Source organism: Lepisosteus platostomus, chromosome 23 (assembly GCF_059453375.1).
Source record: "Lepisosteus platostomus isolate fLepPlt1 chromosome 23, fLepPlt1.hap1, whole genome shotgun sequence".
NCBI classification, from domain to species: Eukaryota; Metazoa; Chordata; class Actinopteri; order Semionotiformes; family Lepisosteidae; genus Lepisosteus; species Lepisosteus platostomus.
Window position 1 is genome coordinate 13,298,972 of NC_142633.1, and position 12,752 is coordinate 13,311,723.

Below are 12,752 nucleotides of genomic sequence, written 5' to 3' on the forward strand. Positions count from 1 at the left end.
GGTGACTGCTTGCAGAAATGGGAAAAGTATTATAGGGAGCAGTTCACATTTATCATGCAGAGGTTTATCACAAAAACCTAAAGTACTACTCATACCAAGATAGAAGACAAAATCCTTTCCTCCTGCAGAGCCCAATGAAATTCCTATGAAATCACCACTACCATTTTGCTTGGTAGCTTGTAGTAAACAAGACACACTGATCGACTTGTGGTGCCTAATCAATAGCAAGTTAGTAATTACACAGTGTGTAATGAGAGTGTTAATTGTCTAGACTTTTATTAGAATCAATAATTTTCATCTAGTCGTCTTTAAACAGACACTCAAGGTCTTACGTCTCAGGAACAATGGCTTTGTTTTTTTGCATTTAAAAGACAGGGTAGGACACAAACATAGTGAAAATACGCAATGGAATAACAGAAACACAACAGAACAGTCCTGTACGTAACAGAGGGTTATGGGAAAGATGAAAAAAACAGCATCATTGCAGGTTTTGAAAGCATTCAATCTGTTTTTTTCCTGAATTTCAAACTCTGGAGTACTATGACTCATCAACTGAAAAAAGACATCGTGCTAAATCCTGTGTGAAAAACATTTGAGGTGAGGCTGAAGATCTTTTATTCTGTGTCATGAAAAAGAATGAAGTGGGAGTCAACTCACTTAGCTCCATTAATCTTAATAACAGAGTCACCTTGTTAATATTTAACTGCCACTTAGCAGCCACTTGATTATTCAGAATACAAAGTCAGCCATACCATGACAATCCCAAGATAATTAGCTCACAAGTAAGTGTATGTGTTCTTTTACAATATGGCTAACATTTTTAGTACAATCTTACTGCTTTAGTAGAAGTCTTAATAGACTGAGAAGGAATTATTCTATTATAAAATCTCACAAATAATCCATAGACACCCTTTTTCATATTTGCAAGAATATTACTCTATTATGCATTTTTATTTAATAAGACATATGCATATATATGTTAGATAGTATTATATATATTATATAATATATAATATATAATATATATAAATTAGTATTAGGGATGAATGGTGAATACATATTCTTCTGCATTCAATACTGTAACTTCAGGGCTTCAGTTAACAGCCTACAGCTTTCCTAGGAAAGTTAAATTTCAATTGGATTTTTTTTCTCTTTCCGCAGTTTTGAAATCATAATATATCAAGCCATGGTCTATCAGTTCAACAGGCAAGTCAAATAAAAACTTTACACAATGAGAAACACAATGGCTCTAAACACACTGCCCTTTGCCCTACACCAGTGCAAGAGAATGGGTGACTTGCACTGACAGTGTCGGCTCTGTAGAGCACATGGAGAAACATGTTCCCTAAAGGGGATCTACTCCATAGTCCCTCAATCCAAAGGCAGCATGGCTGGCACTGCTGAGGTGATATTGTCGGTAGAGGCTTTTGTACGGTCTTCTCTAAAGTCAATACATTATCCAACTGGATCACAGCTCTAATAATAGCACATCACTCTTTTGAGGCCCTGAGCTGACAGGAAGCTTGCTGAAAGATCTTCTCTGAGGCTCCAGCAGGGGGTTAAAGAGGCACCCTGATTGAAATAGGAAAGCGGGGTGTGAATGTTATATTATGTTATGATAAAAGGAGTGTAATGGTTTTTAAATAGATGATTCTGAGTCTTATTACTTTCTCGGCAGAGGAGCCCGTGAGAAGGTGAATGGATGTGGCCTCCAGCTACACATCTCCTAGATTGAGCTGTCCATCTCGGCTGAAACGAATCTAACTTAACACCTTGCAGTGGCTGCTGCCTTGGGGCAGACCAGACTCCACGTCTTCCACCTGAATCGGTCTCATTAAAAACCAGCACCACTGCAGCAGGCGGACACAGCACTTGGACAACACCTCTGAACTGCGAGAAATAATGTACATGCACACACAGTCTTTATTATGAATGATTAATATGAGCCATGAGTGGTAACGCCATCAGCTATTGAATCATACTGTACCTATCAACAGTTCCTCCTGCATTTACTAACAGATTTGCTCTGATAGAAAAGATAAGCAGTGCTGATAATCTGAAGTACTAAAACATGTAAAGAACTGTCTTTACAGTCATACATTAGTATATGGGAATCCAAAATACTGATCCACACTGGGTCATTTCACCTTCAGTACATATCTTTGGAATAAGTCTTTAAATGAAAGCAGGGTGGTAATTTACAGTATATATATAACACACAAGTCTTAAAATGCTATATTCAACTTTCTTTAATGAGAGATTGGCATCCCTTGATAAAAATGAATTGGTTCTGCTTTGCCAGCTCTAATGGAACACACTCTCCAGCAATAATTATTTTTGTAATCGCAGGCTGAAGTTTTAGACTTGTGTCCATGTTAAATAACAGGCTCTGAAAGAAATCACTTGGCAAAATCCAACAATCAAGGAATCTTAAGGAAGTGTTTTTCCTCACTGAGATGGATATATGTGAAATTGAAAACAAATGTTCATTCTGATGAATTATTTTACAAATGCTAATAACACTGTACATTTAGCTTAATCCATAACTTTGACAGATTATAGTTACAGGTATATCAATAATTGCAAGCCTATATTTTCACCCATAGTTCATTTTCAGAGCTGCTTGTTTTTTTAATACCAGAGGCAATGAGATGACATATTCTTGTTTCATATTCCTTGGGGAACCCTGTGATAGCTATCAGTGCTTGGCTGTTTTGGCTATCTCTGATAAGAATGTGAGCCCTAAGGGCTTTGCAGAAAACAACGGACATTAGGGTTCTGTCACAGGCTGCGTTCCCCTGGCAGGGCTAAAATGAGTGAATCTTTGCATTCTACATTTGATATGACACAAGGCAAACTTTCAACATAAGAACGCAAGACAGGTTACAAAGCCCAGAGGTCTTCAACCCATATGATTGGCTCATTTGATTGCTAATTGCTGATGGATCCATCCAGCCAGTCCTTAACAGCTTTGACAACACGGCTGTGTAAATTGGTCCAGACACCCAAGGTCTAGTCCATTCAGATCCGTCCCGCTTGTGCCTGTCACCTGACTGGCATTGCACCCAGCCCACACCGTTCATCTTGCGGGTGGTGAAGCCACAAGACAATCCTCCACGCAGCCATTTTGGGCTGAGCCTGGCCGGGTTACGTACTGTAGGAGGTCCAGCCATCAGGCGCTAGCTGGCGAACACCATACTTGGGCCTGGCTCCAGAGTCTGGTGCCGGTGTCCCTGATTCATTCAAGGTCCTTTTAGTTAATGGAACCATAATTGGATCGTTCTTCGTCTGGCCCCTCACCTGCGACCGATTTGCCAAGGGTGACCCAACCAGAAGCACAAAACTCCCCAAAACTTACTGTAACTCCAGAGCTCCCTGGAGCTCTCAAGCCCCTCCACCATGACAAGACCACAACAACCCTTTGTACAAACAAAGAACCTCTTATATTATATTTGAATATTTTATAAAATGTGATGCAATTACCTTAAACAGCACCGAAACAGGCTTGGCATTATGTACTTTTCAATGGAATCCTTCAGGTAACAATTTAGCAGTATAAAAAGAATTTACAGTTAACATGTTCATGGGTAAAATACAGTCTGCTGATGAGCACTATTAGCTGTAATTCCTAACAAAATCGCTTACAGTGAAAGAGTGTAGTTTTTGGAGAGATGCCCTGAGTGTTTTAAAGGTCTAGTCATAATATGAACTTTTACAAAGGAAACTTCTCTGTGGCACTGTGCCATACAGCATGCGTCTTGCTGCTAATTGTAACATGTTTCTCCAGCACAGTTCGAGGCACTGAACTGAAAACCAAGAAAAAGCAATAAGCTTTTTCACATCATTTAGGGGATTCAACACTTATATACTATACAGTAAGCAACAAGCCCACATTGTGCTGCTGATTTACAGGACTACAGTTATGGTACTATACTGTAGATGAGATCACATTAACTTCAAGCATTTGTCTGATCTTGGGCAAAAAAAGTCACATGGGTAATGCCATTTGTAATGTACAGTATATACTGTAGGTAACTATGATACAGGTAAGTTATTTGTTTCTTCATCACTGCTACCTAAGCTACATTGCTTTTGAAAAATACTAGACTAAGCAACTCTTTAGATCAAGCACTCCCTTAATAACGTCAGCTCACATACAACAGATATTAAAATGAGCCCAAAGTGTTCGTCCTTTAAAGCATGTGAAAAAACTAAGACTGAGTAAATGAGTCTGGTTAAGCAACTTCAATGTTCTTTAATGTGTTGAAATGAAAAATAATAGTTCAGTGTAAATACATTAAAGAAGAGTAATAAGATCGACAAGTTTCTAGGAACCCACATGTACCCCTGGTTCACAGTTCAGGATTATACCCTGAGCCATTCTTTCACTACAAAACACTGCGTCCATGTTGTAAAACTCGAATAGGTGCAACTGGTAGTATTTATGGAAGTTCAAAAGCGTTGGGGTTCGTCTATGGAAAGGGTGATGATCTCTTGCAAAATCATTTGGTGAAATGAGGACATCCTGTACTGTACAGTAGTATCCCCATGGTCTTGGCACATAACTCCCGCTCCTTCTCTTACAGTTTGGTTTCGCAGTTCGACTTACCTCCCATCCAAAAGTGGTGTCTTTCACCGTGGCATTCTGCATTCCAGTGTACGGTCCAAATCGTTCCCCAAACCCGATCTTCTTTTTGGCCCAAATCCCTAAGCCTGCCCCGGGGATGGAGGACTCTCGGAGCTCAAGGTCGTTGGGGATGGGAATGTCATCAGGAATGTAGACGGGGGCTTCGTAAGGGGAGCCCTCTTTGGGCGTGAAGTCCTCGGTGTTGGGGAGAGGAGAGGGAGGCCCCACCGGGATGGGGGACATGATGCTGTCTTCGCCCTCCTCCTCGGCGCTCTCTGCAGCGGGAAGATCCGGGTCCGTTTCGTACATGTTATCTACTGCCTCACTGTCACCTGAAACACACCCCGCCGCCCGCGGGCAAGAAATGTCAGTGCAGGGGGAAAACATCGATTTGTATTTTTAGCACGTCCGAAAATGTCCTTCGTTGGTAACAGAAGTGATAAAAGTTACGCCTGACTTGTGTCCCAATGGGGAGCTGAGTCAGCGTGGGCTGGCTGCAAAGCAAAGGTTAATTCCACACTGAAAAACAGACAGGAGGAACAATGTTTTAGCTGTTGAGCCTTCTTCAGGTGTAGAGGCTCAATAACTGAAACACTGCATTTCGCCTTTTCATTTTTCAATGTAGAATTAACCTTTACTTGATCCATGTCTGACATACTGTATACTATTCAGTCAAAATTGGAGCAATTTTCTTCAGGATCACTTTACAGATAATATGATGAAATGACCCTGTTGTCTAAAGGTATTATTGTTCATCTGTGTTTTTTTTCCATTAGTCACCTGTGTTAGGTATTGGTCTACTGTATGGCTGACTACAGCAGCACTGTTTCTTAGAAATATCTTCAGCAAATGTCAGAGAATAACAACCCTAGTGACACAGGCTTCCACATACTGTATGCAGGCCTTTGTCTTCTAGTTGGAGTTTTAAAGCACTATGCTATTTTTCTTCACACTGGATGGGATTCTGTGGTTTTATAGAACAACATACTGATAGTCTTTTCATTAACTGATCTTAGTTTTAAGATTTCATAACGGTTATTTTAACTATTAATAACCATAAATTGACTGCTGTATACTGTATGTTCAGTACAATACCTAAATCAAAGCTATAACTTTACCCCATGCAGGATCTGAACTCAGAACCTCCCAGCTACAAGTCCAGAGCCCTGTTATCCAAACTTAATGTAAGAAGTTACAATTCTTACACTAACCAAACCGAAGGCTCAGACAGCCTAAGTGATAGGAATTTATGTACTGTATAAGGCTCAAGGAGACAGCTTTAAATTGGAAATAAACCCTCAGGAAATATTAACGGCGAGTGTGAAAGTGCAAAATAAAAAGAATTTGAATTTATTGCACATATTGTAAATTGAAAGCAGAGCTACATGTATTACGGTAGCAGGAGTATTTACAACCAAAGTCTAAGGGGAAAAACAAAAAACAAAGCACACGCCTTTCATCAAGGCGGACATTAAAACATGCATAGCCTCATACTGTACCTATCTGGCACGTTTTTAAAATAAAAAATAATACTCGCACAAGGTATCTTACTTTAGAGAAAAAACACTAAAACATCTCTTTTAAGGTTGCCTAGACAACCCTGGTGTCAGTACACAGACAGACTCAGTGTAATTTGTAGACGTACCACTGCAGTTTGCTATCCAAACACAGGACCAGCAATCAGAGTTAACTAGGCCGCAATTACTGCAGGAGTGTTTCCAATCACTCTGCCCGAGCTCGCTGCCAGCCCTGCCAAGAACATAAGTTTTTATGACTCGAAAATGTTTTCTTTTAAATTGAAGGTTATTTACTTGTAAGCAAACCTGAAAAAAAAAATCTTTCTCTCATCCTTGTGGATGGAGCTTTGGTTCTTGTGTGAAATACTGTGTGTCTGAGTGTGAACAAAATTTCCGTTTCAGTCAATCTCTCTTCCCCTCTGGTAAAACCAGTGCAGTAAAAAAGATCATGTAGTCACAGAAGAATAAAAAATAATAATCCATTCAATTAGATTCATTTTGAAATTTAAACTATTAGAACCCAGCTCATTTTAAATACTTATTTTTGTAGACTTGGGGTATTGTTTCACATATTCTGAACCTTTTATTTATTTGTAACATTTAATATATTGGCTTTCAATAAACTTTACATGTAAAAAAATATATTGTAAGGCAGTTCTAGTTATTAGCTCAAGATCGTGAGAAAAGCCAAAGATATTAGTGCTGAGGCTAATTCTAAAATAGAGCTAACAAAGATGATAAATTCGAAGTAACATACAGTAGAAGAAAAAAAGTATGTGATTTATGAACAAAAGACTGGGATGCCAAGAAATTCTACTTTTTGTTGAATCAATTTATGGCACATGGAGCTAAGATACAAGTATTGTCAATATTGGAAATTGTATTTGTGCAATACAATTAAAACTGTAGTGATCCGAAAGTTCAATATGAGACTATATTAATTAAGTGTTCAATAAAGATAGATTTTTTTTCAAACAAGCATAATTTATTTTAACACTTACACATCATAAATTAATGAATACCCACTGGAGAATAAGGGCTCCAATACTTAACACTCAAATTAGTCTCTTCCAATCTGGCATCAGTGGAAAATAAGAAATCTGGAAAATCTAGCACATAAAAACTAGAATTTCAAATTAAAAGATTTTACATATTTGGCCTCATATCATGATTCTAAAAGAAAAAGTTCAACCCCTTTTTTAATGATCAAATTTTCGCTGGAATTCAGACCCGCCAAAAACACTTAACTGGGGAACATCTTAGCTCACTCCAAAGCTGGTCCTCTTTGGTAGATCAATTTTCCCCCAACCTTCCAAAAAAACTGTGCTAGGCTTTCTTGAGAAATAGGAAAGACCTCTGCATGCAGGTGAACAAATTCTCTGGCAGGCCTGCCTGCAAGCACTTTTAAGATCTCTATATGGTGCAGATATATGGAATCAAAAGTGTTTTCAAACAACAACAATAATAATAAAAGATTCTGGCATTTAATCCGCTGTATACCATTTTCAACAACTAAGGACTGGATTGGAAAATCTATTAAATCATGTAAAACATTTTAGGTTGGTGCCCTAAAGCAGAAAACCCATGAGAATGTTCCAATCAAGCCCTTAAAATATTTATGGCCATACATTTCTTGAACAATACAGCATTCATGTTAAAGAAAAGGGAATTCTGAGTAGGCCTGTTCTAACACAAAAATAAGGTACAGTTGGTGGAGCTTTATAGTTTGGCTTCGTTGCTCTGTGTTTTTACAAAATTCATTGAATGATGGAGCAAAAGCCCTAAAACATCATGTTCCTGCATTGCGCAGCACAGACAGGAGCTTTGGCCCTGTTCTGGTCATGAAAAGGTCTGGACAGGAAAAAAAAAAAGAAAAATGCAAACTCAGGGAAATAATTAGGAGGCCCCCAAAAAGGAACAAAAATATGACTTATAAGTGAGGAGCTGTTCTGGCTGACTGAAGAGAGATGCAGTGTGTCTGGAAGTGAGAATGATGTTAGGACTGTCTCCCAAAAGGGTAGGAAACTGACAGAAAGCTGCTTCCTTTCCAGGAAGAAAACTTGAATTTCTCTTTCTTTTTTTTTTGCAGGGGACTATTTATCCTGATTACATCAGGGGTCAATCATTAATTCACACCTTGGGGGTCCTCCTCTTCTCTGTGCAGCCTACAATGAGCCAGTTGTTCAGTCTTGTTATTGCACTGGAAACTACTGTGCAGCCAGGGCTGGGATATGAAGGATTCAGATTTATTTGATAAATTGTAAATCTGTTCCTTAAACAGCTTTACTGTTATTCCTAGCCATGCTTGGAAACAAAGAAACATTGCATCCATACAGAATGCCTTTTTCTTAGGTGCTATTCTTTGCCAGTTTCCCCGAAGTTAAAGGTCAGAAACTGTCTTAACAAAAACAATCTTTTTATTCCTCATAGTCCTTTTGAGGGTCTAACCTATTCAGCAGGTTGTAGTCAATAAATTTCATGTGATTAGATATTCGGAGGGTTTTGAGTAAATGGGCAGTAGACAGCAAAAAAACACAGGTTCTCAAAAGACTTTTCGTCTGTGCTGAGAGTCTAAAGCATAACAGTTTGAACGGCTGACAAATTGATAGCAAAAGTGCGTCAAGGCAAGACTCCAATATTCTGACAAGAATAAAATTTGAATAGTGTAAAATTAGCAAGCTTACACAAAGAGCTGTTGTTTCACAGCTCCTACTGGAATGACAACTAAGTAATGTTTCGCCAGATTTATATTGCTCCATTCACCACAGAATTCGGACTTCAACATCTCTTCTTTAGTTGGAGTCTGCAACCATCGAAGAAAAAAATGGTCTAGAATAATAACTAAAAATCGTCACAACTGATTAATACCAATGAATAGTCCACCTAAAAAAATAAGGATATCAAGGTAGCAAAAAAGCTATAAGTGATTTATCTGATGGTGAAATGCAAGTGAGAGAAATTAATTATAGGAATAATAAACATTTCTAAAGATAACATTTGAATAAAATAGTTAGAAATGGTTTGGGTCAATGGTGTGGAAAAAATGCATGTTAGTTATTTTTTATTTACAGTTTAGTGATATTAAGACATGAAAGTAGCTTATTTAAAAGATCTGCAATGTTTAAATTTTATTTGCCTGTGATTTTTGGTGGAAAAACACTAAAAGTCTTAATATGCAAGCTTACTAAGAAATATTAAAAAAAAGTCGGGTGGACTAATTCTTTGGCAGCATTACTTGCAAAACCTTATTTCAGCACTGTTTGATCAAGCCTGGGGAGCATTAAGCCTACATAGCAATCATCGTTATCTACCGCATGTTGAATAAAGGGGAGCAAAAGTATAAAAAAACATAATTACTGTAAGGTAAAAACCGAGGTGAAAGAGAAATCTGGATAATATTACAAAACTCCAAGTGTCTGTCCTTTTGTAAATTATTTTTAGGAGGGTAATCTTCCAATAAAATTGAATGGTGATTGCAAAAAGCATGTTTCTGGAAAAAAGAAAATGCAATGTTTCTCAAGTCTTTATAAGGGAATAGGTTAGTCTAGTGAGAGTGAAGGCAGGACAGATATGAAAAATGAACAAGCTGTTGTGCAAGAACTTCAAAACATTTGAACTCAGCCCGAATGTGGTGTTCAAACACCCAGTACTGACTAATCTAGCACTTACGCTCCTCATAATCCTCAAATATGGTCCCACTTACAGAATTATTGGTATCATTAGAGCCACAAAAATCCTACCTGTTACTCTTTAATCATGCCTTTGATGATTTTATCTTAGCAAAAGCTCTAATCCAGGCAGATTTTTTTAAACCCGCAAAAAAGAAATTGGCAGTAAAAATCAAAAGAACTGAAAAAAACCCAAAAGCCTGTATGTGCTTTTCCATTGTGGCTGATTTTTAATGTTGACATATAGAAGAAATGGAAGATGGGGAGATCGGAGGGGGGGGGTTAGTTACAATACTGTACACTGTTTCCAAAAACACACACTGTTTCCCCTAGTAAAAACAGCAGGGAACGTTTCCAAGTAACTCTTAAAGTAGCAATATTGCTTCTCCAGAAAGCAGAGTGCCAGAATTTGGAGCCCAGATTAAAAGCAAGGGTTATCCCTTGTGCATGCAAAAAGAAACTTACACTAACTAATTCCTATTAGGTGGATGACGCTTCTAACTTGCACTCCGTGTGTCTAAGGACACATCGGGCTTTTCCTGTATCATCAATTTGGCTGCAATCACCTTTTTGGAACTAAACTAGAAACATTTACTCCCTGTAGGCTCACCGGTGATTTGTGCATGACAGAACAGAGGCACAACTAACAGACGCGGTTTTCTCTTCAGTGCATTTCTGTGTATTATACCTAAGAAACACTTGGAAAATGATTTTTTGAATGACACCGAAAGACATGTGAAAGACCCCCCTGAAAATCAGCCTAATTTTTGGCAATGAAGTAAATGTACAAAATATCTTCAGTGTTATGTACGGGGTATGATATCCAAGTTAACTTTCCCAAACAATGTAATAAGACTGAATTAATTTCATGGCATTCAAAGGTATTGTAAAAGGCCCTAAAACAGCACACACAGCAAATGTTTCTGAGTTTCTGCTGGGGTCTCGTTACACTGCCACACAGGAGGCGCATAGCAGGTCACACATCTGCGTGGGACTGTCCTGAGTTTTGCCTGAGCTCACACTGAAGCTGCTGGCAGGTAATATCACTGCTGTGCACTGCTGCTGTCAGCCTGCGTGATTGCCATGCTAGTCAGTGCTGATCCCAAGAGCTTTGCACCAGGCCTGCATAGACATTTATTAACACAGCAGATTAATAGCACTGGGAAAAGACATTTTCGCAAACATGATAAATATTAATAATAATCAATAGCAACTTACATTTGCTAAATTGAGTTACAAACATCACCCAAGGGGGGAACTGCATGTTCTAGCGTGCGAGGGAGAGAAGTCAGGCTGAGACAGAGAGAAAAGGAGGATATATCGAGCTTCTGTATTTTTCTGTATTTTAAAAAGAAATCTGAGCCGTTGATTCATTATATGAAAAACACAATGATAACAGATTTATGGCATGGAATTCCTTTACACATTTTCATTTCTCTAGAACGTTTTACTGGAATTAACGTGCAACAAAATCTTAGAAATTTCAAGGATTGTTTAGAGGTCCTACTGAGGGATAGGAGAAATTGAATACTCCTTAGATATAGTGAAAAGGGAAAAGAAAAGTTTAGAATTCTAGTTGTCTGACTCTGTAGCTTTAAGTCTCACTGCAGTCTGCAGGTTTATTATTAACTACCTGTGCCTACTTAATTCCTTGCTACTAGCATAGAAACTAGCCTATTATTTATGGTTCGTATGTGTTGAGGGAATCTGGCATCTGCATCTCAAGTTGCCATTGCTCTGAGTTCCGAAGAGCTCCAGCACTGCCCCAGGCTAGACTGGTGAAGTGACCTGCGATGGCACTGTAATTTTTATCAAGGCTTGTTCATTGTGAAAAAGCCTCTTTGTTTTGCAGAAATGCGATTTGGCCTTTTTTTTCTTCCGACTTTCTAATTCCGTGGTTTCTGGAAGACCATTTCCATTCCCCCCCCAACGCCCCCAGGCGAGAACACTACGCTGAGGACTGCAGTGGATCACAGATTTTCTGGAGAAATTCAGCCTTTTTTTTCTTTGCAGAATGGAGGTGCAAACATCATAAAGTGAGAACCAAGTTTTGGGCAGAGTCTCCGCAGAACACTCATTCTCTGTCTACCAAATCACCTCACCGCCCCCACAGATAGGATACCTTTTCACTGAAAAATAAACTTAAAAATCATTGAATGGATCTCAACAGGAACTCCACACAGATCCTGATCTTTGATTCGTTAACGTTTCTTCCACCTTCAAATAGTACCTCAAGTTCGGAACTTTAGGAAACACCACATGAGTTCAATCAAGCATTTTTCGGGTTGTGTCCGCTTCACAGATAGAGTTGATCTTGCTAATTAAACACAATGGATTTCTATTTAAAAAAAACGGCAGTTTGCTTGTGCTAGATGTTAACATAAGCTATTTCTATCAAGGATATTTTTGTACTATGGTATAGATTAGCTACTGCATTCACAGTTTGGACACTAATAATATAAATTTTGGAATTTATTTTGAGGTTTTTCTTTTATTTATAAGAGCTCATTTTAATATTATAACCATGATTTTAAGATATTTCTCATCTGCTTTGTAACACAAGAGGCTTAAAAGTGTATCTATCACTTTTCATGATCCAGTGTGTTCCAGGGTTTATCTTGGGGAAACAGAAAATGGAGCACCGTTTCAAAGCCAATAATCTAATGCACACAGAGACAGAGTGGTACTAGCTTGAAGAACAGGTCCTCAGCCATCACATGTGCGTGTCCCTGTGCTCACTCACTATACAGCTTCATTTAGCAGCCCAGTGGGAATTAAGAGAAAAAAAATTCATTAATTTTTATTAACAGGGAGAACCATTCGTTCCCAGCGACAATATCTGACTCGTTGAAATGATTTTCACCTCTGCCATGGGGTGCACACTCCCCACATACATCACCCGATTACTCCGAGACTGGCCTCAGTCTCAGTCATTAGCCA

At 38.5% G+C, this 12,752-nt stretch overlaps 1 protein-coding gene across 11 annotated transcripts in view; it reads right to left on the reverse strand.

The window, feature by feature from the left end:
• prdm16 (PR domain containing 16) overlaps positions 1–12,752 on the reverse strand; it is a 225,530-nt gene that overhangs the window by 150,360 nt on the left and 62,418 nt on the right. For all 11 annotated transcript variants that reach the window (XM_088617306.1, XM_088617307.1, XM_088617314.1 and 8 more), the window contains exon 2: positions 4,610–4,959. In XM_088617306.1, coding sequence (XP_088473432.1) covers positions 4,610–4,959 — 350 coding nt within the window. The remainder of the gene's footprint in view (positions 1–4,609; positions 4,960–12,752) is intronic.